At 37.6% G+C, this 25,561-nt stretch overlaps 1 protein-coding gene across 1 annotated transcript in view; it reads left to right on the top strand.

The window, feature by feature from the left end:
• LOC125233534 overlaps window positions 1-23,774 on the top strand; it is a 29,979-nt gene extending 6,205 nt beyond the window's left edge. Inside the window, exons 2-5 of the mRNA XM_048139587.1 lie at window positions 5,386-5,503; window positions 19,730-19,898; window positions 20,426-20,617; window positions 23,590-23,774. Coding sequence (XP_047995544.1) covers window positions 5,386-5,503; window positions 19,730-19,898; window positions 20,426-20,617; window positions 23,590-23,774 — 664 coding nt within the window. The remainder of the gene's footprint in view (window positions 1-5,385; window positions 5,504-19,729; window positions 19,899-20,425; window positions 20,618-23,589) is intronic.
• Window positions 23,775-25,561: the final 1,787 nt, after the last annotated feature.

The following is a 25,561-nucleotide window of genomic DNA, read 5'->3' on the forward strand; positions in this document are numbered from 1 at the left end:
TCTTGGCAAATAAGGGGTTGAAAGAAAACGAAACTGTGACATTGCAGTGACAGGTTGCCAGCCTCTCGCTTACGCCACAATTTAACCCGTATCCCATAGTCGCCTTCTACGACACCCACGGGAAGAAAGGGGGTGGTGAAATTCTTAACCCGTCACCACACAGGCTAAAAAAATATACTTTTATTTAATCAGCAAAAACAACATCAGCCATGTTATTCTATAGATTGTCTGCGCATGTCGTCATTCTGCTGGAAAACAACATTTTCTGGCATTTGAATATAAGGCACAAATGTCATTTACGATTCGACATGAAATAGGTTGGAATCCTATGAGTCCTATGACGTGACGTCCGTACATCGCCGATAGGGATTTCCGTGCCCAAAATTAAAAAAAAAATCATAATAATTTTTTTTTCAAAAATACGTAGTTATCTTGCACTTTTAACCTAAAAATATTGGTTTCTTAAGTCAAATTCTATAGAAAACAATCATTTATTGTGTTTGATATTGTCTAGTAGCCTATTTATAATAATATCAGTAATTCAGTAGACGTAGGTCAAATTAGTTCTGTGGTCAAATACCACTTTTAAGGAAATCCGTTATACAAAATGGATACATGTACCTACCTATTTATTTACACGCTACCTCCTGTTAGTTAATATATTATTTATTATGTAGGTACTTGAACCGTATGGATACGAGTACCTCACCGGTTCTTATTTATGCCGACTTAATTTTCCTGCGTCCGCTAGTAGTAATATCCGTTACCGACATCATAGGGTCGCGACCATTATGTTAAAATAGTAGGATAGGAAATCGCGAACCCTTTTTAGGGTTCCGTAGTCAACTAGGAACCCTATAGTTTCGCCATGTCTGTCTGTCCGTCCGTCCGTCCGTCCGTCCGTCCGCCCGTCCGTCCGTCCGTCCGTCCGCGGATAATCTCAGTAACCGTTAGCACTAGAAAGCTGAAATTTGGTACAAATATGTACATTAATCACGCCAACAAAGTGCAAAAATAAAAAATGGAAAAAAATGTTTTATTAGGGTACCCCCCCTACATGTAAAGTGGGGGCTGACATTTTTTTTCATTCCAACCCCAACGTGTGATATATTGTTGGATAGGTATTTAAAAATGAATAAGGGTTTACTAAGATCGTTTTTTGATAATATTAATATTTTCGGAAATAATCGCTCCTAAAGGAAAAAAAAGTGCGTCCCCCCCCCCCCTCTAACTTTTGAACCATAAGTTTAAAAAATATGAAAAAAATCACAAAAGTAGAACTTTATAAACACTTTCTAGGAAAATTGTTTTGAACTTGATAGGTTTAGTAGTTTTTGAGAAAAATACGGAAAACTACGGAACCCTACACTGAGCGTGGCCCGACACGCTCTTGGCCGGTTTTTTATAAAGAGATACGACCAACATACATACCTACGTACAACCGGCCTAACCTAAGTGACAATCGTTGACGCTACGTGAGCGTCAGAATGGCGGGTGTACATCAAGCAATCCTGGTGTGGTATACGTCAGGAGTTAGTGCTAGCAATGTGCCAAATGTGCGCCAAAATTCGAGCAATGTGCTCTTTGAACTCCAGAGATATTTAAGAAATTAATGACACCGGCATTCTGACGTCAAGTTGGCGGGTGCACTTCCAGTTCTAGCTAATGGCTGCTTACTCAAGGGTGAAAGTACTAATTCAGAGAGCTGTTAAAGAGTAATATGGGATTGAATAAATATATCTTGTGTTTCATTCATGTGGAAACACATTGCGAGCACTAACCATAGGCAGTACTTTCACCCTTGAGTAAGCAGCCATTAGCTAGAACTGGAAGTACACCCGCCAACTTGACGTCAGAATGGCGGGTGTCATTAATTTCTTAAATATCTCTGGAGTTCAAAAAGCACATTGCTCGAATTTTGGCGCACATTTGGCACATTGCTAGCACTAACTCCTGATGTATACCACACCAGGATTGCTTGATGTACACCCGCCATTCTGACGCTCACGACGCTACGTGGTGATCGAAAATTCAAAACGCAGTCTGGCTTTCTCAACAGGCAAAATAAGTTTTCTTGTGCAAAAATAGTTATTTGTTTTACAAGGGGGCAAAGTAGTTGTTTAACCGCACGTGCCAATATTGATACCAGAGCAAGCGAAAGATTCCAATATTGAACCGCGAGCGTAGCGAGTGGTTCAAAAAGTGGAATCTTGAGCGTTGCGAGGGTATCAAGGCACGAAGGTTAAACAAACTTTGCCACCGAGTGAAACACAAAATTTTTCACCACACCAACACGAACAAAATACTGACTATAAAACATCAAAATAAATGAAATCCATCAATTTATTCAATATTTATGATTCAAAATCATCATTTATAGGTAAAATCTAGCAGCCAGATTAAGACATCGAGTTAAAATTTGTATGAAATTACTTTGCCCCCTTGTGGATAAAATGCAATTTTGCTATCTGTTTTCGAATAGCAAAGAAAGCCTTTACCAGTTGGTGTGGTGAAAAATCATTTTTGCACAAGCTTTTATCGCCGACTGCACGTTTCTTTCAACAGTCTCTACTGCTCTCCGAGACGTTTCTAAAAACCCCTTACTCGATGGAGATACGACGTTTTATAACAGAGTTCCTATGACCACCTATTTGCTCCATTATCATGATACCATAATATTACATTGTCACGTGGTTTACATATGTGTGCAAAATTTCAGCTCAATCGGAAACCGGGAAGTAGGTCACATTTAAGCTTGTAAAATACAAAAATCGCTCTTGCATATTGGCGCGACAGAGCAAGACAGCGTTTCGATCGACGTTTAGCGTCAACAATTGTCAGCTAGGTAAGAGCGATATAGAGCTAGCTACGACACGCTTACGAAGAGTAACGCCGTGTCTTGCGTGGGCGACGGTCGCGCGACAGTCGCGCGACTGTCGCCGTCGCGTCTCATACTTCCATATCGATAAGGTTTGATTTCGTATGCGTCGCATCGCCGTCGCGCGATCATCGCGCGACCGTCGCCCACGCAAGCCACGGCGTAAGGAATTGTGACGTTGGCTAGGTACCCTGGCTATGTGAAACGGAAAGGTTAACCCTTTCGTGTAATTTATCCTAAAAAAATATTTCAATTCTGTCTGATGTTTAATGACTTGGGTACAAAGGATATATTTTCAAAAAGCAAAAAAGTTTTTTATTTTATCTATCTAATGCCCTAACTATCAGTGTCCTTTTTGGCTGCGATGATGCGTATTTGGGGCGTTTTATAAGTTTAATTTTATTGCAATAATGAAATAAGTATTAAGTATATAAAGCAAAAAAAAAATACTTTGCGAAAGTTTTTTTACGGAAAAACCCTGAAACTTGTTTAATCGTTTTTAGGTACTTCGAATCTCTTCTACCAAAGAGTTTCAAGACAAATCTAATAAACTGAAACTCAATGAGATAACGATGATTAATTACTGTGTACAATACAATAAATCGTAGAAATTAAGCGAAACGGAACGTTAGTCTTGCTTTATAAATAACTAGCTACACGTCGGTTTCGCACGTGGAGTAAAGCATAAATATGAGTACAGTAAGTTCTCCTTAAAATATAGACCACACTTCGATACGATAGTAAGTTTTTTTTTCATACTGTTGGCGACTGGCTGGTGCGCGACCTCCTTCATAGTTTAAAATTATGTCACTTTCAAAAACTGTCCTCATGTTATGAAATATGATCAATCAGTCTTCAGTCTGCCTTCTGTCACGAAACTAAATAAGCTTGTGTTTGTTTACCAATAATTAAAATTAGTGCTTTTATTACATGTTTTCATCATTTCACGTCAATAATAACAGTCCACAACCCCGCTAGCTATCACATACAAAATAATAAATAACGCAATATTTGCCATCCATGTTTATCAATGTACCTAAAATTATTACGTTAATTAATATTGTATGATGAAATAAAACTATTATTTTATCGAAATGTTTTTCAATTCCCAAGGTTTGATAATAATCGTCATTTAAATAATTATAAGTCCGTATAAAACTTATACGCTGTATAGATGTATCTAATATGGTTCTAGTTAAAAAAAAAAAACTGTTTATTTCTCAGAAATATACATGCATTTATGAACTTAACTGCTAATCTTAAATTAAAAGGATTATTTAAGTTAGGAGTCTAGGTACATATGTATTGTTATTTCTTTTATTTATACATTATTAAGTTTTAGTTCGAGTCTTGTATTTTAGTTCTTGTATGTGGAAGTTTAATGTGGAAGTTTAAATATATGGAACATTCCGCAATTTTCGACCGTAACGCGAGCGAAGCCGCGGGCAAAAGCTAGTAACGTAAATGCCTATTGTCATACTGTTATGTGACCTTAATGTCGTGCATAGGGTTTTGGCCTTAAGGTGACCTGAAGATGTTTAAGTCATTGAGTACTTAATTAATTCTAAGAAACAGATGAATACTAAGCTAGATTGATTGTGTAGGCGTGTTACCTAAATAGTAGGCTTTGAATAGTGCTACAGCTAATTGTATTCGGGACCTAAGTAGTTTCAGTCCGTTAATATACTTATTTGGTATATTAACACAGAATATAATGTAATAATACAAGTAGAGAAGGCTGACTGCTTTGATGTTGAGGAAATTCCGCCTTTTTGTGAAAACATATTTAAAATATCAATATCTCAGTTATGCAATGGAATTCCATTTAGAGCCCATATGATAAAATAAACATTACATACTAATATTATAGAATATCATTTCGTTCATTTATTCGTGAACACAGACAATACTGATTACACGTTACAACACAAACAGAAAGGAATGAGGTGCCACCAAATGGCCTCATCTCATCTCAGCATGTTGCTGGTGACTTTCAGCGCTCTGATCTTCCGATATTATCATGATGTGATGACTGTTGTACAAAACTGTCATAAATAAATAAAAATAAAAATAAAAATAAATAAATATTATAGGACATTTTTACACAGATTGAGCCCCACGGTAAGCTCAAGATGGCTTGTGTTGCAGGTACTCAGACAACGATATATATAATATACAAATACTTACATAGAAAACATCCATGACTCAGGAACAAATATCTGTGCTCATCACACAAATAAGTGCCCTTACCGGGATTCGTAACCGGGACCGCGGCGTAGCGGGCAGGGCACTACGCGCTAGGCCAGACCGGTCGTCATTCGCCAAGATAATTATATAACAATATAACTCTGATCAGTTGGTTCCTGGACATGGCTCCATTAGCTTCATACAAAGTTGCCCCAGCTCCTTTATATGGGGCATAGGAGCAAAGGAGCAATACTTTAGATGCAGTATGGTGGGCACTGGGCTGCCAACATATTTAATTGATATTTATATTCGTTTCACAGTTGTCGGCCAATATGCAAGAGTAGAAGACGAGAATGGAAGGGTCTGGTCCTGTTGACTTCGGAAGAACTTCTCATAGAGAGGAAGCCAATACCAGAGTGCATTCGACGACGTCCTAGAGTAAGGCTCAATCAAATGTACAGTTGCCATCAGATATATCTGAGCAGCTTAGCGCCTTGAAAATAGGCTCATAGAAAATAAAACCTATTTAATTATCAGTTTACGACAATGCAAAATGAGGGTTATGAAAATGAGGGGGTAATAATATCAGGGCGGTGAAACTATTAGTTTTACTGGGCATTCTCAGTTTCATTTGCCCCAGTATTGTGGTGAGCTTTATTATTAAGGTTTGGCACAGCGTGACGTCCCTTTACGTTTACCCTAAGATAATAATAACGACATGATTCGTCCCTGAATCTCTGTTAAACTTCAAGTTTGTAGGATGTACATTTTCAGCCGGTCGGTTGGCGAACAAGCGGATCTTAAGAGGGGGTAGAGCAGGGAGAATTTTCAGAATCTGTCAAATTACCCCATTACACACACAAACACGCTTCACTCACACTACCTCAATTTACTGTGAAAGGTCAGTGACCCTTAATTTTTTTCAAGAGTGTTATTTTGAGTTTGTAGTCAACTACTGACCTCCTTTGAGAAATTAAAACTGTAAAAAAAGTAGCATACAAAAAGACAGAGAAAAAATACGCATCATCTAGCTTTCCTTCTCTGTTCATGTCTCATGTGACTTAAATTTACCTAAATATGTAGATAACGTTCCTTACTCAATTGATTGTTTATCTAGGCAAAGTAATTTGAACTAAGGCAAAGTACTTTGCACTTCATTTTGCGCTACTTTTCTATACTTAGATTAAAAATCGTCAGCCTGCCTATCCCCGCAAACATTATTCAAAGTCGTGTGTGAAGGCCGATACCTCCAGGCAGACAATTATGGTCGCGTGATAAATGATAAAACATTCAGCCCTATCGCACTATTTGTAAGTGCAGTAGGGACGGTCCGATGTTTTATCATTTATCGCGCGACCATGATTGCCCTGCAGGTCTTCAGAGGCCTGTGCTGTGCATTACGTATATGCGGGTTGTATTAAAGACTAAGGTAATGGCGCCTATTAACGTGGTACTGAGGGAAGATTTCAAAAGATTCCAAAAAATTAAGGGTATCAAACACAGATGTCATATATACCATAGATCATGCAAACGTATCTACTTAGCGTGTCAAATGAACTCAGTGAAATCCACTGAGTTGTCCGTCTTTACTCGCAGCTTGCAGCTTTCGGGCGTCAATTTTTGTAAGTTGAAGTCAACCAAAACATAAAAAATGCCTCGTTACGTGATATTCAATTGCAACAACACAAAAATTATGAACAATCAAGAGCCTGAGACATATTTAAAAGTACAGGCAAGAATCAACTTCAGTACAAAATTTGACACGCTCGGCCCCTATACAAATATATGAATTTGTTTCTTCTATCTAAATTAAGTTCTGTTGTATCAAAGCTCATTAACGACCACAAATCTTTTTTTTATGGAAGAGTATTTATTGAACTATTAGTTTTGAAGAGTTTTTGGATCATTTTAGTTTATTATATGTCATAAAATAATTATTGAAGCCAACATACCTAAATTTTCTATTACCTTGGTAATGAGCAGGCTGCGGTTCTATTAACGCGAATTGAGATTTCATTACCGAGGGTATGAATGACAGTGTTTTTCTGCCATCGGTAAACAGAAACCCATCTCAAAATTCGGAGCTTAATACCGACGGTTGAATATACAAATTATGACAAATATATACACCTATACTATTCTCCTTTATGAATACCCAAAGAAGACTCACTTTCACCTAAGAAATCTGTACTTACGGTACACTAAATATCATAATATTTTGATACAAGACTAAGTCGCTCGGTAATAGATGCTTACATAGGAACCTATTACCGACCGAAACAAATTTTGCATGGATCGGTAATAGATTCTTATATATTCTATTACCGAGGGTTATCTGATCGTACCATCGGTAATAGGCATAAATTGTAGTATTATAAAATCTAATTCCGACCAATAAAAACAATGTCATACAGATGTATTTTCATTACAAATCAAAATAAAATATTGCAACCTTATATTAAAACCAAGTTTACATAACTGGTAATAAAACATCATACTTTATCTCAATGTTTAAAAAAATTTATGAATGAACGGTTTTCATAGAAACTACGAAATCAGTATTGAAGTTTCTGCTAAAAATTGAGGTTTTGTTGAATATACCGCGTCAATAGTTCTTTGATAGCGTGAATAGATCAAGATTGAAACAACTGTAAGAAATTATGTTACTGATCACATATACTTAAAATAAAGCATAAAGAACTAATATCACTACTTCAACTATTACTGTGGTGTGGTGTGTGGTGTGGTATACCACAGTAATAGAATCTACTCACGAAATGACGCCTTTCACCGCTGTTATTTAATTTCCACTTTAAACACATTTCCAGGCTAAACAATACTTAAAAACCGGCCAAGAGCGTGTCGGGCCACGCTCAGTGTAGGGTTCCGTAGTTTTTCGTATTTTTCTCAAAAACTACTGAACCTATCAAGTTCAAAACAATTTTCCTAGAAAGTCTTTATAAAGTTCTACTTTTGTGATTTTTTTCATATTTTTTAAACACATGGTTCAAAAGTTAGAGGGGGGGGACGCACTTTTTTTTCCTTTAGGAGCAATTATTTCTTAAAATATTAATATTATCAAAAAATAATCTTAGTAAACCCTTATTCATTTTTAAATCCCTATCCAACAATATATCACACGTTGGGGTTGGAATGAAAAAAAATATCAGCCCCCACTTTACATGTAGGGGGGGTACCCTAATAAAACATTTCTTTGCATTTTTTATTTTTGCACTTTGTTGGCGTGATTGATATACATATTGGTACCAAATTTCAGCTTTCTAGTGCTTACGGTTACTGAGATTATCCGCGGACGGACGGAGGGACGGACGGACGGACGGACAGACAGACATGGCGAAACTATAAGGGTTCTTAGTTGACTACGGAACCCTAAAAAGTACTCAGAAGTCATGTAGAAAACTATAAACAATAATTTAAAATGCATAACTTTCACCTATTTGCCATAATTATTACGTAAACTACTAAATGAGATTGGAGGTGTGATACTATACAGCACGACCACGGATGATTTTATTAATTCCGATGCGGTACAAATTCACGAAAAAAAATGTACTTTTTTGTACTGACGTTTAAAAAAAATGTACCCTTATGATTTTGGAGTTTCGACATAGGGCCCGTGGTCGTGCTAGGTAGGTACTCCCTGGCACGACCACACTATATTTAATGAGATTTTAAATTTCTGTTGCAGTAAAAATTCACGAAAAAAAATGTACTTTTTTGTACTTACCTTTTAAAAAAAAATACCCTCATGGTTTTGGAGTTTTGACATGGGGTGTGGTCGTGCTAGATAGGTGGTACTTCCTGGCACGACCACACTATATTTATGTTTAATTTGATGGTCAAATGAATACTAAACAAGTGTTTTGAAATTGTACTATGTAAATTACTTCAAAAACTTAGTGCGGTCGTGCCAGGGAGTACCTATCTAGCACGACCACAACCCATGTCGAAACTCCGAAACCATAAGGGTACTTTTTATAAAAAGGTAAGTACAGAAAAGTACATTTTTTTTCGTGAATTTGTACCACTACAGAAATTAAAAAAATCATTAAATATAGTGTGGTCGTGCCAGGAAGTACCACCTATCTAGCACGACCACACCCCATGTCAAAACTCCGAAACCATGAGGGTATTTTTTTTAAAAGGTAAGTACAAAAAAGTACATTTTTTTTCGTGAATTTGTACTGCAACAGAAATTTAAAATCTCATTAAATGTAGTGTGGTCGTGCCAGGGAGTACCTACCTAGCACGACCACGGGCCGTATGTCGAAACTCCAAAATCATAAGGGTACATTTTTTTTAAACGTCAGTACAAAAAAGTACATTTTTTTTCGTGAATTTGTACCGCATCAGAATTAATAAAATCATCCGTGGTCGTGCTGTATAGTATCACACGATTGGAGTTCACTTAGGTTTAGCGTCACGCGTCAGTATGACACAACCTCTTCTTGCGGCCCCGTGGAAAAAACTGTCAAATAGCGAGCGTCTTCTTTCATTCACACTCTCTAGCGCCTATATGTGCGTTAGTCAACTAAACAGGCTTCCATTGTGTGAGTAACTTTTTCTAGGAAATTGGACGGTTTGCCTATAAAATGCGTATTTGCAAATGCGGCGGTGATGGACGTCGATTTCGATACCCGCGTTGATAGCCGCCGTTACCTTATCATATATTTTCTTTATTCTTTTTGGTCGTAAGGTTTTTTTATCATTTAGTTTGATACAAAAATAAAGTATGTGTATAAAATAAAAACCTAATGAATACCTAGAGTACAGCTAGCAGCAGTCAAGTCAGAGACACAAAGTAAGACAGGGAATATCGACGCATATCTTATCTTATCCAATACCGCCATCGCCATCTGCATCAGACTCTTGATCTTACCCAATTTCCGAGTCTCTTCTCTTAATTTCAGTTTCTTGAGTTGAAAATGTTGAAACTCATACTTAGTATTAAATAAAACACAAATACATATAAAAATCACAATATAATTTTAAATTATGGCTTAGGCCCTGTACCAGTTGAAGTCGCTACGTCTGTAAAGCCCCTTGTAGTTTCTTTTAAATGGCTAAATACCTAGATGTTAAGTCATGAACATCTGTGACGTGACTGAAAATTAAAAAACATCGCTCAGAGATAAGGTTCAAATTAGCATGGCAAAAAATACAACAGTGCAGTCAAAATACCATCCAAATACGAAAAAGCAAATATCAATGTCAATATCACTGCCGTATTTCAGGCAATAAGGGCTATTTTCTCAAATATGAAAAAATCTCAAAAGCAGGACTTTATAAAGACTTTCTAGGAAAATTATTTTGAACTTGATAGGTAGAACAATTTATAAAAGTTGTACAAAAAAAAATTTTGAGCTAAGTTTGTAACTATATATGAAAAGCAGTTTTATCTTAGATTGCATATTTTAGTATCGTAACGATTTTTCTTTCAAATAAAAAGAGAATTATTAGAATAGGTTCACGGTGTCTACCGTAAACAGGGGTTACATTGACCAATTTGGGGAATTTAAACTTCTCTAGCTTCTACATTTAATGGGTACCTAGCTTCTACATTTCATGGGTATTTTTACCCATTAAATGTAAAGAAAGAAAAAATATGGGACCATCAACTTTTTTAGTCTTTTCCTGCTAAAAATCTAGAAAGGTAACAAAATAATGTACGCAGAAAAAAAGACTATGAGATCAAACTTAAACTGACATTGGAGTTACTTTGATACCCTATGTTTTTTTAATGGTAATCGAATGTAATCCCTTGCAAAACTATTTTCTCTCAAGAAAAGATAAAAAAACGGTTTGCAAAGTCAAATATTACAACTCTTTAACCCTATTTTGGGGTTACTTTGATCAAAAATAAAAATTACCTACCATCTTCGAAACACCAACTTTATTTGCAATTGTTTCAATATTTATCACACGAAGAGATCAAATTATCAGCCTCAACAAGTACCGTGACATAATCAGACAATAATCAACTATGTGTTAGTATGGTCAATGTTACCCCATGCAAGTGATCCTGATCAAAGACACCCCACAGAGTAAATCATTAGTAATAAATGCCTAGTTTGACTTTATGATACAAAACTCAATACTTACAATGGTATAGCTAAGCAGAAACACATTTCTGGTAAGCTAATATTCACTGTGAACCTTTTACTTGTATACCCACTACGTTACTTTAGAAGTGATTTAAACATGAAAAATAGCAACAAACTATGCTTATATTTTGACACGTTATCCGCACTGCCCACAACCATACTTACTTGTTCACTGCGTCAGAGCACCATCTAACTATAAAGGTTGGTTTAAGGTTATCATATGTCTAGATTTCGATAAATTTATTTTATTAATACATAACCGACTACTCATAACATACTCGTATTAGTTCCTTATTTTTTGGTAAAATAAATATAATATGCTCGTGACAGGGGGCCGATTTTTGAGTCTCACTGTCACTAAAATACCGGTTGAAAACGGTGAATCGCCTATTATTTTCAGTGACATGTTTCTGAATTCGAACGCCGTGAGACTCAAAAATCGGCCCCCAGGTCAGGTTTTGTTCGTTGTCCAATAGAGTCAACCCTAGCGCTTTTCCCTATTCACCCCAACGTTAGGGTGAGCGAAAATTACTAAATAAAACCGGCCAAGAGCGTGTCGGGCCACGCTCAGTGTAGGGTTCCGTAGTTTTCCGTATTTTTCTCAAAAACTACTGAACCTATCAAGTTCAAAACAATTTTCCTAGAAAGTATTCATAAAGTTCTACTTTTGTGATTTTTTTCATATTTTTTAAACATATGGTTCAAAAGTTAGAGGGGGGACGCACTTTTTTTCCTTTAGGAGCGATTATTTCCGAAACTATTAATATTATCAAAAAACGATATTAGTAAACCCTTATTCATTTTTTAATACCTATCCAACGATATATCACACGTTGGGGTTGGAATGAAAAAAATATCAGCCCCCACTTTACATGTAGGGGGGTGCCCTAACGAAACATTTTTTTCCACTTTTTATTTTTGCACTTTGTTGGCGTGATTGATATACATATTGGTACCAAATTTCAGCTTTCTAGTGCTAACGGTTACTGAGATTATCCGCGGACGGACGGACGGACGGACGGACGGACGGACGGACAGACAGACATGGCGAAACTATAAGGGTTCCTAGTTGACTACGGAACCCTAAAAACGACATATTCTCAAAGACAAACCGAAGTTGACACCGCTGGAAGATTTTTTGTGTAAAAAATTAGCATGGCACATATAAAAAAAGTGCTATCGACGTTCAAAAGTCGGTTTTGGCCCTATTCACTACAAATTACGGTAGTTCATACCCGTTTCGACCCCATGAACCCAAAATCTTCAGAAAACGATGTACTAAGTAGCCCAAAGTGCAGCGCCGTCTCTAGGTGAATTGGATTACTAATTTATGCAAACTACTTAAGTCGCAATACGAGTAGATGTCATTTCATTTAGTATTTTGGAGGTAACTAGTAAAGATAATTTAGTTTTACAATTGTGCGAAAAAAGAGTCTGATTTGGCCAGATTTTTTAACCGACTTCCAAAATTCAAAAGGTTATAAATGTATAGTTTTTTTTTTAATATCACTACTGGTCCAATTTCAAACCCCACAAATATTAACGGCAAACTGATAATGACTCAAGTTTTTTTGAAATAAATTTGTGACATATGTGGGTAGTTTAGTAATTAGGCGCCGACTGATTGTGGTTAGGTTCATATTTTCGCTTCCTGCTAATAAATATTGTATGGAACGGACGTGTTTTCTTTGGTGCCTCTTCATCAGCGCTGGTCTTCGGCTGGGAGCATACTTTACAAAATGAAATGCCAAAAAAAAGTTTATCACTAAAAATTACTTACTTGAAAATAAAGCCATAACCGTTTTCATGCTTATGCAATGAAATAGGTATCACGCACGAAAGTAAGAACGACAAGGCCCCCTGGTGGCTGAGCCGGGAATCGAACCCGCCATGTCTCTCGCTACACTGTAATCCTCTAAGTGCCACTTGCACCAACGAAGATGGAGGATTAACCTGAGGGTTAACCCACCATTTTACATGGAATTTGACAGTTGACAGCCCACTAACCCTGAGTTAAGTGGTTGGTGCAAATGGGCTTTAAAGATTCATATACGAGGTGGTCAAAAGGTGCCAATCAATAGGAGGTAGGGCATAGCGAATGATATTCCGCTTTGTGTGGTAGGGCACAGCACAGCGGATATTGTCTCGCTCGAATCTAGAGCAGAGCCCAACTGGGGTAGTACCTCCGCCTTACAGAAGACCGCAGCCAAATAGCACTAGACCCTACTCATAGTGTTGTGTTCCTGTCGGTGAGTAAGGCTGCCAGAGCTCAACGAGGGTGCGGTGTGCTGATGACGGGAGGACTTACGGAACTAACTTGTTCCGTTTATTGTCCTTTGAGTCGTCGGCAACCCGAACCCTCCTTAGAACTTGTACACTCCTTTTTACTGTGTACTTAACACAGCAAAAGGGAATGTACAAGTTTCTAATGGGGTGGCAACGCGCATGTGACACTGTTTGAGTTGCAGGCGTCCATAGGTTACGGTGACCGCTTTACATCAGGCGGGCCGTATACTTGTTTGCCACCGACGTAGTATAAAAAAAAAAAAAAAAAAAATCAGAGATAACATACACTAGAGAAATTTCGTTGGGTACCACACGGCGGGCGGGTGGCCTAGTGGTAATGACGTTAGCTGCGTAAGCTGAAGACCCGGGTTCGATAAACTTGAAAAAGAACAAATCAAAAATTATTCAATAAAATTTCTTCCCTAGTTGTATAGTTTCATAGTTATGACTTTTATTTTAAAGTAATCCATTTATATTATAGCAACCATTGGTGAAACGTGGAGGTTGACAGAAGTGTAATTAACATTTCTAAATGTTAATTTCTTGTATCTAGTCTAACTACGAAGCAATACATTGACGTTTAAATTGCGTCCATAATTATACAGAGAGGTCATTCATAAAAACATCACTTTAGGTAAGTTATATATCTTTTATACAATTTGACAACCATTGACCACACATCCCAATTCACCCGTCTTCCGACCCTAATCACCCCCTTCGTAAACCTATACACCCCCTTTGCGACCCGATTCCCCCCATTCCTGACCCTATTCACCCCTCAGGCCGCGGATATTTATTCATCCCGTAAATGTTCCCCAACACAGTTGCATCGCTTTCTTCATGAAAACCATTATAAAAATTAAAATATCGTCACTAATTTTAAAAAAACTTGTATCTTCGTCTGTCAATGAAAAGAAAATTGTAGTAAGTATGTATGGAATGCATATAGACTTACTGCGTTTTAACTTTGAGGAGAAGCATGAGCTAAGAATATTTGTATTGTATTGTATTGTATTGTATTGTATACACTACATTCAAAAGGATAACGAACAAATTCTGAACAAAATTTCACACAAAATGAAGTTAAAATGAGTAAAGAATCCAATAAATTTGAATGCCAACTTTGACAGACATTTTCATGCCCCTAAATATATTATTTTCCTACTTTTTATTGCGGAAAATAGAAGGAATATGTGGAAAAATATAATAGCATTATATACCCCCGGAATCCTATTCACCCCAAATTACGGTATTTTCTAAATTGTCAATATGTAAAATGTCGGAAACTACGGAACCCTACACTGACCGTGGCCCGACGCGCCCGGTTTTTCTTCTCAGTGAAATACAGAGATAATAAAAAATTACACCTCCCAATTTATAATAAGTTTTTTTGCAAAAAAATCATTTTTGGCACAAGCTTTACCTTAGCCGACTGTACCTTTCTTTCAACAATCATCTATTGCTCTAAGAGATGTTTTTAAAAACCCCTTACTCAATGGGGATACGACGTTTCATAACAGAGTTCCTCTGACCACCTTTCTGCTCCATCATCAGATCACCTCCATGATATTATACCATAATATTGCATTGTCACGTGATTTACATATGTGTGCAAAATTTCAGCTCAATCGGAAACCGGAAAGTGGGCCAAATTTAGCTTCTACGTTTTAACCCAAACTAAGATACTAACAACTAACAAGGCAAGTTGAATAAAAGCTTGTAAATAGGCTTCTGATATCAGATTTGTAATAAGTTTACTTGTCATATTTTAAGAACAGATGAGACAGACATATGCAGTGACAATCACTGATAATACTGCACGTGTTTCGTGAGATGTCAAATCACCTCATACAATTTACCGCTCTAAGGCAACTAAGGTAGGGTTTGTTATTGCACTTTAATTACATATTAATGATTTCTAGCCCGTAAGATATATATTTGCTTTAACAATGGATATATAATTATGCGAGTGAGAGTGTAATTTAGATTTTTATAAAAGGAAACAAATATTTTTAAGCGACCCGATCAGATATTTATACGGATAAGGACCCTCCCACATCTACCGTCTCGCGATCGTAGCGTCGGGCCAACTGTATGGCTAAGCCGCACCGACGCGACGCGGCGTCTTTTTCCATACAGTTGGCCCGACGCTACGCTCGCGAGACGCTAGAAAGAGAGACTATGTTTTTGCCGGTCACGAAGCATCACAATTTTTTGCCGGGAATATGTCGTCATATACTTTATGGCCCCTATAGAGAATCGGATATGTTGTTACGGCCGTTCATAGTCATAATACTTATGCTGGTGACTGTTCCATGTACATCTGGTCTAGTTGAATGGAGAAGTGCCATTCAAAACGAGCGTTAAATAAATAAATAAATATTATAGGACATTCTTACACAGATTGACTGAGGCCCACGGTAAGCTCAAGAAGGCTTGTGTTGTGGGTACTCAGACAACGATATTATATAATATATAAATACTTATATACATAGAAAATATCCATGACTCAGGAACAAATATCTGTGCTTATCACACAAATAAATGCCCTTACCGGGATTCGAACCCGGGACCGCGGCGTAGCAGGCAGGTTCACTACCGACTGCGCCAGACCGGACGTCATAGTTTCTAAACAACGATCAACTTACGGTTACTTACGTGTTCGTGGTATGCACAGAGTAATCTTTAATGAAATTGAAACATTTTTTTATATATAAATTTGAACCAGAAGCACACCATACGGAATATTGTATTTAATAAATAGGTACTTAGTTTATATACCCGCCCGCATTTCCCTTTCTTCTATTCTAAGTAAGAATCGATTAATAAGTATCTAAATATGTAAAAATAAATTAAATTGTAATTGTTTACATACAACCTGTGAAGTTTGATTGACAAAATTTGACGTAGGTGCTGTCATATATATTTTTAAAATGACGTCCTGTGAATACCAGCGTAATGAAAATGTATTCCAATGAGTAAAAGAAAGCATGAAACTTTTTTCAATTTAACCGAACTAGAATGAAATCATTTATAGTCATTCGGTTGTGTTCGTTATTTTCTTTAATAATGTGATATATTATTATTTATTTTTTATGTACAAGCCATGCACCTTTAAACTTTAAATGAGATTGGATCTCCACCTGACATTATTGATTTACCCTATTTATTTTGAGCACAGTTTTACACTGGTATGGTTTTTCGTGTACGTACACTAATTTCTGTCAAAATATTTGTCAAATTTAAACGTCAACGCGGAGCGACCGGCGACACGTCTGCCTCCGATGAGCCGCTCACGGCGTCTAATCGAAAGGAGAATTCTGACAGCAATGGCGAATGTATGGAAATTTTACGATAGTTTAAATTTAAGGTAAAATTTCTTTGTTGCCTTTGAGAGGAAAAATATAAAAAACCTCAAAACTTGTAGTCCATTTATCTGGCTTTTAGAATCACTTAACCTTATAACTAAAGTATTGAATTTTTTTAACAAAGTTTACTAAACGGCGACATACGTTTTTCTCATTTTAGGTCAACTTTGTGTGGGTTTAGTTATTACACCGTTATTAATTGGACATTGTGAATAGTCAAAAGTTGTAGACACACTTTTTAAGATAATAACTACATTTATTTTATTTCATTTAATTTAGAAATGTGAGCAGCATTTGTTAAACGCCGAGTGTACTTTTCGAGGATTTCGTACGACCCCCTCTTAAAGAGCGGCAATTAACGTATCCCGTAATTAACCATAGTTCGTAAGAGGTCTAAATACCCCCTACCGCAGTGAACGAGATAACCGCGATATGCTACAGAGTGTGAACGGTTGTGGCTTTGGCCATCTTAGGCTAGATCGGCTGCACGTGTGCATTGTAATATTATTTCATTTATTCTGTGATTTTGTACTAATACCGAAACAGAACAAGGTTTTCCTGTTTTTGCAAGCGCTCTTTTCATTACGTTAATTTCTCTAAAATTGCTGATTGAATTGTAAAAAATATTTTTTTGCAAATATAGTGAGCTTGATTGGCATTAAATGATGAAATTCTATTCATAGTCGATTTTAGAAAATATAAAGGGATATTTGAAGTATTATACAAAGCTATAAACATTCAATTCCAAATTATTTATTCCATAAGCAGCTTACCACTACTTGTTAAATGCCTCTCTGTTTCTTCAGACCTATTACACCTTTGCAGTGTTGGGCGTAATGATTACTTGTGTAATTTAATTACTCAATGAATTACATGACATTTAATTGTGTGTGTGTCTGTGTGGTGACGGGTTAAGAATTTCACCACCCCCTTTCTTCCCGTGGGTGTCGTAGAAGGCGACTATGGGATATGGGTTAAATTGTGGCGTAGGCGAGAGGCTGGCAACCTGTCACTGCAATGTCACAGTTTCGTTTTCTTTCAACCCCTTATTTGCCAAGAGTGGCACTGAAGCTTTAGTAGTTTCATGTGTTCTGCCTACCCCTTTATGGGATACAGGCGTGATTGTATGTATGTATGTATGTTAATTGTGTGTAATTTTAAAACGATTCGGTGTTCTCTGATTCGATGATTTTTATTGCTGAATTACTTTGTGTTTACCTCGTTGCTTACTTGCAATGAAACTTTATATACAGGGTGCCCGGTAATTAATGGACAACCTTTTAACCACCAAGAGGGCACCTTATACTGGTCCAGAAAATCGACATTAAGGTTTAGTAAAAGTCGCCTGGTTTTCGAGATTTTCACACTTTTTAAAATTTTAATACTGCCTAAAATTTGGCACCCGGTATATCTATAAATATATACATCATCATCCTCTTTGCGTTATCCCGGCATTTGCCACGGCTCATGGGAGCCTGGGGTCCGCTTTGACAACTAATCCCAAGATTTGGCGTAGGCACTAGTTTTTACGAAAGCGACTGCCATCTGACCTCTCAACCCGAAGGGTAAACTAGACCTTATTTGGAATTAGTCCGGTTTCCTCACGATGTTTTCCTTCACCGAAAAGCGACTGGTAAATATCAAATGACATTTCGCACATAAATTCCGAAAAACTCATTGGTGCGAGTCGGGGTTCGAACCAGCGACCTCCGGAACGAAAGTCGCACGTACTTACCGCTAAGCTACCAGCGCTTACAAATATATACATAAATTTAATTTTCATCGGAGTACGGGAGATACATAGGTGAAATTTAATTTACAAGATTTTCCCGTACTAACATAGTACTAACACATTCAAACATACTTTAGGGACTGAGAGACTAAATGCTCATTAAAATGTTACTACGCGATTACTTTCTACGTACCATTGATATTATTTATCTTTTGATTGTTATTGGTTATTAGTAATTAAATTACTTTTTGCCCACCACTGCTTTCGGCTAACCATTGTATGGGATAATTGGAATCCCAAACAACCTTACACGCCACATGAAACACCACGCAGGGAAGCTTTATTAATTTTCTGTAAGATATACCTAAGTATAAACAAGTGGAATGCACAAACGCTCACGGAACGCTCGCGATAATATCTCTTTCGTAGCTATCTATCTCTATCGCTCTTGAATTTTGGCACGACAGAGCCAGACTACATTTCTGCGGCGTTTCGGTGGCGTTTCGCGTCGCAGAAATGCCACTCGCCTACAGGGCCTGTACTGGGCATTTTCCGCAAATCGACATTCGAGTAGCGAGTGATAGAATTCTCTGTAAAATAATATCGTAAAATACTTTCCTAGAATCAACTCTTCAGTTTTTAAGTGCTAGTGGAAGGTCCTCTGAGGTCTCGGGTTAGCAAATGGCTTGTTTGCCATAGCTTAATATTTATTAAAATACAAAATGAATGTTAAAGGTAGTATGACAGGTTGCGAGCCTCTCGCCCACGCCACAATGGAACCCATATCACACAGTTGACTTCTCGTAGGAGGAAAGGGGGTTTTGAAATTATTAATCCATTACCATACGGGCTCACGGAAGAATCACTAATAAGACTTATATTGACTTATATTGAATGTGAACGCGACCAGTGGTAACGCTGAGAGTGAACGCAGCCGACGCGCGCGAATGAGGGTAGATCGCGCGCTGTCTACGCAACTTTGACATCCACCCGCCGTCTTCAGTTTCCCGTCATCATGATGCATCGAAATATCGGGTCCTCAATAAAAATCAAAAAGGTAATCACGGTTTATATCCCGGTCAATATAAGTCTTATGAAACTAACCTTAAAACATTTAAAACTCTAAGGATCACTAATACTCATGTTAATGCAGGAAATCAAACCCAACGGTCCGTGTCCCCTCCACGGTAAAACCAAACACCTTAGCATCAGGGAACGGAACGTGGATCGCAGACCTAAAGTCGTGCGCATCTGCCAGGCGCCGCTGGACATTGGAGTGGATACGCCCTATCTGGACCTTGTCGCGAATGCTCTTCAACTTGGTTTGTAACGAAATGTTATTATTCATTTCTTTCTAGGGTTCTCTATGATTCTGTAAAGGTGGTGATTTCTAAACGACGGCCTCAAGGACGTCTTACTCAGATGGCATCCAGTAGTTGGGACGCCTTTGCACCAATTCTACAGTGGCGGGATGGCCTAAGTTAATTTTTGCAGACTATGGTTTGAATCCACGGTTCACCGCGGTTGAGATCTTTCTCTTCGAATACGCCAGTTGACTAACCTTAGCTATTCCGGTTTTGTAGTAATGTTTTGCGATTTTTTCAATAATGTGCGTAATTTTACAAAAGTATATCAAGGATATCTACTAATAAACGAAAGCGCCGGGAGGAAACTTACAAATCTGCGAACCAATGCAAAAGCATATGTGAACTCCCGGTACCGTATTAAGCTAGCACGAGTACTACAGTCTAAGCTCTGTCACGAGACTTCCTCTATGAGAGGAATCTTTTACCCAGCGTTGGACGTAATACAGGCCTAATCATTATAAATATTATGTATTTATCTACAGGTGCCCTACCACTGACCGGTAAAACCTGCTGCGCGTTCTGCGACTGTTCAGGCTGTTGTGACTGCAGCCGCACGACCTACCAGCCGAAAGACGCAGAGCGCGCCGCGCGTCGACGCGCGCACATGCGCGAGTTCGACCGGCGCGTGCGCGGAATCCAGGAGTCACGCATCATGTCGCTCCTTGAAAAACATAGTGTCATTAAATGAAAAACGTCTTTTTTGGGTACAATGGTTTAAAGTTTTGAAATTTTTGAATTGTCAAAAATTGCCATTTTTACAACAAACTTGTAATTTTTTGGCAGATCTTGTTAGTTTTGTGACTAAACCTGATAGATACAATAGTAAATTGTATTTCTTTTATTTTGTTTCTAAGATAATTAAGCTTAAACAAAATGGTTGTGACACTTTTCCATTTATTTTTGTTTAGGGACACATGACAATTTTATATCTTCGTTTTACTTTGTGGAAAAATGACACTATAGCCATTTTTTTATGAAATTTACCTTTTATTTCAATGAATAATTAGCAATCAAACCACCTTTTATGTATATAAATTAAAATTTATTGAATTAAATGACATTCGGTCTCAAACCCAGTATCTATTTAGCATTACTGCCCTTAAAAATTAGTGTAAACACTCCAGGCTTGCCCTCTTAAACAATAAAATATAACTAAAAAAATATTAGAAACAAAAATCACTTTCAGTCTTGACATTTGCGTTAGTAATACAACATTTATTTTAATATCCATAAAATTCATGACATTTTATACAAAAAATTAAAATTGTCAGGAAAAAGTAACCAAAGTGCATTCAGGTTAAAATTAAAAAAAAATCAAACGCAATAAAATCAACAAATATCGAAAAAAATGACTTAAAATTAACCTTAAAACCCAGTGTTCCTCCCTCTGGCCCTTCCTGTAGCTTCCATGCGATCAGTTATGGACTTGATCAGTGTTACGATCAGTTTTTGAGGAATATTTTCCCATTCCTCAATGACTACGGCTTCCAGCTCGTTGACGGTGGCTGGAGCAGGATCCCGTGACCAAACAAGCCGTTTTAACTCATCCCAGAGATGTTCGATGGGGTTCAGGTCGGGGCTCGTTGCTGCCACTCCATTACGGTGCATTCCGACCTCATGCATCAGGGAGTCCCGCACTATCAAGGCAGTATGGAACGGGCGTAGACGTGCATGAATTGGAAATCAGGTCCAAAAAACTCAGCGTACGAGACCATACGTTCTTCTAAGATCTCCATAATGTAACTGCCTGCAGTTAAGGATCCGTTTTGCCGTCGATGGAAATGCCGCCCCAGAACATGCACGAGCCGCTCCCGTAACTGACTGTTCGGTGAAGACTGGTGTAACCTGCTCTCCATGACTCCTGTACACCCTTTTGCATCTATAGTTGGTGTAAATGATCTCCTTCGTCTCGTTGGGGAACAAAACTTTCCTCTATTGCTGCAACGTCCAATCCTTAAGCCTTATAGCAATTCGATTGGGGTATTGGCTCTGGCTTCAATTGGTAGCCTCTGTCAGCTCTTCGGGGTAACATTTTCTTCTCCCTCAATCTTCTTCTGATCATGGAAACACTCACTACAGTCCTTCGAGCTGTTCTAAGCAGTATCTGCAGCTCAGGAGCGATAAGAAAGCGGTTCCGCAAAGAGGCCGATACAATGTACCGGTCGTCTCTAGCGGTGGTGCAGCGTCTTCTCTCAGATCCTGGCCTCCTGATGTAGCTACTGGTCTCCAGAAACCGCAACAAGACTCGTCGCACCCGGAAACGGATTATGCTTAGGCGTTCAGCAACTTGCTATTGCCGTAGTCCGTTTAGGAGCAGTACCACCACTTGAGCTGCTTTTTCTGGTGTTTTACCCCTATTGCCTTCAAGGCTTTTTTTCTGCAGGCGTTCGTCCTCGGTGACTTTTTGAGTGCACCTTGTACCTTTACAGCTCCTTCTAAAACCGTCTGGGGTAGCACACCTAGAGTCCCATTAAAATCGCATCAATACCTTTTTTTTAAACCACGGCAGATTGGCGATTATTGTTTTTAAGAAAGTTGTACACCTTTTCTCTTAAAGGGATTTAATTGTACTTTGAAATGATACAAATACAAATAGTTTTTAAATTGTATCTTAAATTAGTAATTGTGTCTTGTAGATCACAAAAATAGCAATTACTTCGTAAAAAATAATTATATAATAATTAAAAATAGAGTAAAATGTCTTTTTCATAGAATTTCATCAAAATTGTGTAGGTTTATGTGCTAAACTTAAATGGAACAATGGTATTAAACGTAATATGTCTAGAAGGTAATTAATCATTAACTGTTTTGTAATTTTAATTACCGCAAAGCATGACATAAAACTTAAAGTGACAATAATCAGTCAACGCGCTTAAAGCTACCATTACCAGGTTAAAAGTGGCTTTAAACTCATAACAGCGGTATTCCATTTCTTTGCAAGCGTAATTATGGTAATTCATACAATCAAAAATGACACTAAACAGATAATGACGATTCATTCATGCAAATTCTTTTTAGCGAGTTAAGACCATAACGTCATTTTAAGTAAAAGTACAGTACAACTTTATTTTTAAGCCTAATAGTTTAAAGCCAAACCGTCATTACGTGCACAGTGTCACTATACCTATCTCAAAACGTTTAGAATTGTTAAAGTACTAGTGTCATTATAGCAAAAATGACACTGTTACTTTAAAATGAAACTCAATATTGAATAGTTATTACAAGTTCAAAGTGACACTTTAAGGATTGATACAATGTTCCATAAGAAAATTGTCATACTTACCATTCAATCTCGCGGAACACCGTCACTAAACACAAAATGACAACTTTCGTCTTACAGTTCACTACATTTTGATCGGCGTCCAGGTCATTAATGCAAACATGACATTGTTCCCGTCCCCCACGCGTCTATTCCCACTATTCGCCATAGTGACATTAGCGCCCCCTGTCGCTTCTAAGCGAGCTAAATCGATAGGTGTCTTTGCATTGCGTTCGTTATGAACGCGCGACCTAGATGGCATTGTTAACTAAAAACCTATGTTTTTTGGATAGTGTCACTATGTTTTTCAAGGTGAGAGGAATCTTTTACCCAGCGTTGGACGTAATACAGGCCTAATCATTATAAATATTATGTATTTATCTACAGGTGCCCTACCACTGACCGGTAAAACCTGCTGCGCGTTCTGCGACTGTTCAGGCTGTTGTGACTGCAGCCGCACGACCTACCAGCCGAAAGACGCAGAGCGCGCCGCGCGTCGACGCGCGCACATGCGCGAGTTCGACCGGCGCGTGCGCGGAATCCAGGAGTCACGCATCATGTATGACTTATGAGAGTTATCGTACAAACTTCTGGGCGAGCTCACTCCATCGTAGGCCACGTCTTTGCCTTTGACTAGTCTGTGGCCAAGAGTAAGCCCATTTATAATTAAAAAAAAAAAACTGGGCATTTGTTACAAATCTCTATGATATTTAATTAAACTGTGACCATTTGTATTTCATCGCTTTCGAATTCCTTGCTGTCCAGATGGACAGCTAGATAGCTTCCGTTAACTGTTTTAAATCTGTTTTAAGTTTCCGTGAAAATACGAAGGAAAAAAATCGCACTATGTACATCTGTACCTATTCACTTAAATGTACATACGACTGATTTTCGTCTTCCACTTTTGATTTATTATTTAAGTAGTTGAGTAATGAGTATTTACAACAATGACGAATTTATACGAAGATTCTGAATTGTTCAATTTGCTCTCGTAAAATTTAATTTTGAATAAAGAACAAACATTTTATCTTATCATTTTAATCCGTGAACATAGATAATCGACAGTTATCCATCCGTTATTTGACTATGGTTTATTTAGTCATACCTACGTAAAGAATTCCGAATTGACTTTGTACTAAGAAGAATATAATTATTTATTATTTATATGGTCAGTAATTTAAATAATATTGTTTAAAATTCCTTACAATAAGACAATAAGACTAAAAACTGTTTAATCTATATTTTTCTAAACAAAAATGCCAATAAACTATCGTAACGAATAACGAATGAGGAAAAGTCAAACAACTCTTTTGATCAAATACTGCTAAATAAATAAGAATATACCTACTACTGACGAAAGTGGAGTGAGCAAAATGAGAAGAACATGACAAGTAAATAAAATAAAAAAAATACCTACGTTCAATTTGTGGAGGTTAACAATGTTTATATATTCCAAATCACTAGCGTATTATGTAAGTAGTTCTTGAGATATATAGCAATGTGACAGACAACAGACAGACACAGTTGCAACATAAGGATTCCTTTTATACCGTTTTGGTACCTACTCTTTCCTTAAAAGGAATGGGACGATCCAAGATGATACCGTACCGCCCCATACCAACCTTCATGCGTTCTGTTCTAAAAAGATTAGACTTTGTTGAGGCACAACACGATAGGTCCAAAGAGAAACAATTAAACATTGAATTACTCTGCCTTGGAAACCACTTACGACTTCGTGCCCGTCACAGTCGAGACAGCCGTGCCCTGGGGAAGGGAGGCGCATGACTCTTTCGAGAGATCGCAAAGCGCCTTAATGATAAAACAAAAGATCTGAGTCATGGCTTGTCCAACAGGTCTCCATCACCATACAGCGGGGTAACGCTGCTAGCAGTGCTAGCGTGATGGGGACCTTTGGACCCGGCATGGCACAGAGTGGGTTGTATTAGGTTATAAATATATACGTATATTGATTTTTATTGCCATCAAATAATTAAAGCACTAAAAGCAGTTTAAAAAATACCTACACATTTCTACATAATCCAACATTCGCAAGTAGCTTTCACCAGAACCCCAAAGGCGGCGGTTTTTATTATAATGAAAGGCATTATATGATAATGAAAGGTAGTAGGTAGATAAGCAGATCAATTTCGATCATTGTTTTTGCAGTAGGCTCTATAAATTTAGTTATAGCTCTTGTTATAGGGGAATCGATATTACCTTCAGTCTAATCGTAATCACTGAGTTGCTTAAATCTTTATTACGATCGTTGACAGTATGACACATGCCTGCAAATAAAAAAATATGGGGTAAACTGAGGTGTAACTGGCTCTCTAGCCAAAAGTGGAATATACTCTAGGTA

Source organism: Leguminivora glycinivorella, chromosome 14, assembly GCF_023078275.1.
Source record: "Leguminivora glycinivorella isolate SPB_JAAS2020 chromosome 14, LegGlyc_1.1, whole genome shotgun sequence".
Taxonomy (NCBI): domain Eukaryota; kingdom Metazoa; phylum Arthropoda; class Insecta; order Lepidoptera; family Tortricidae; genus Leguminivora; species Leguminivora glycinivorella.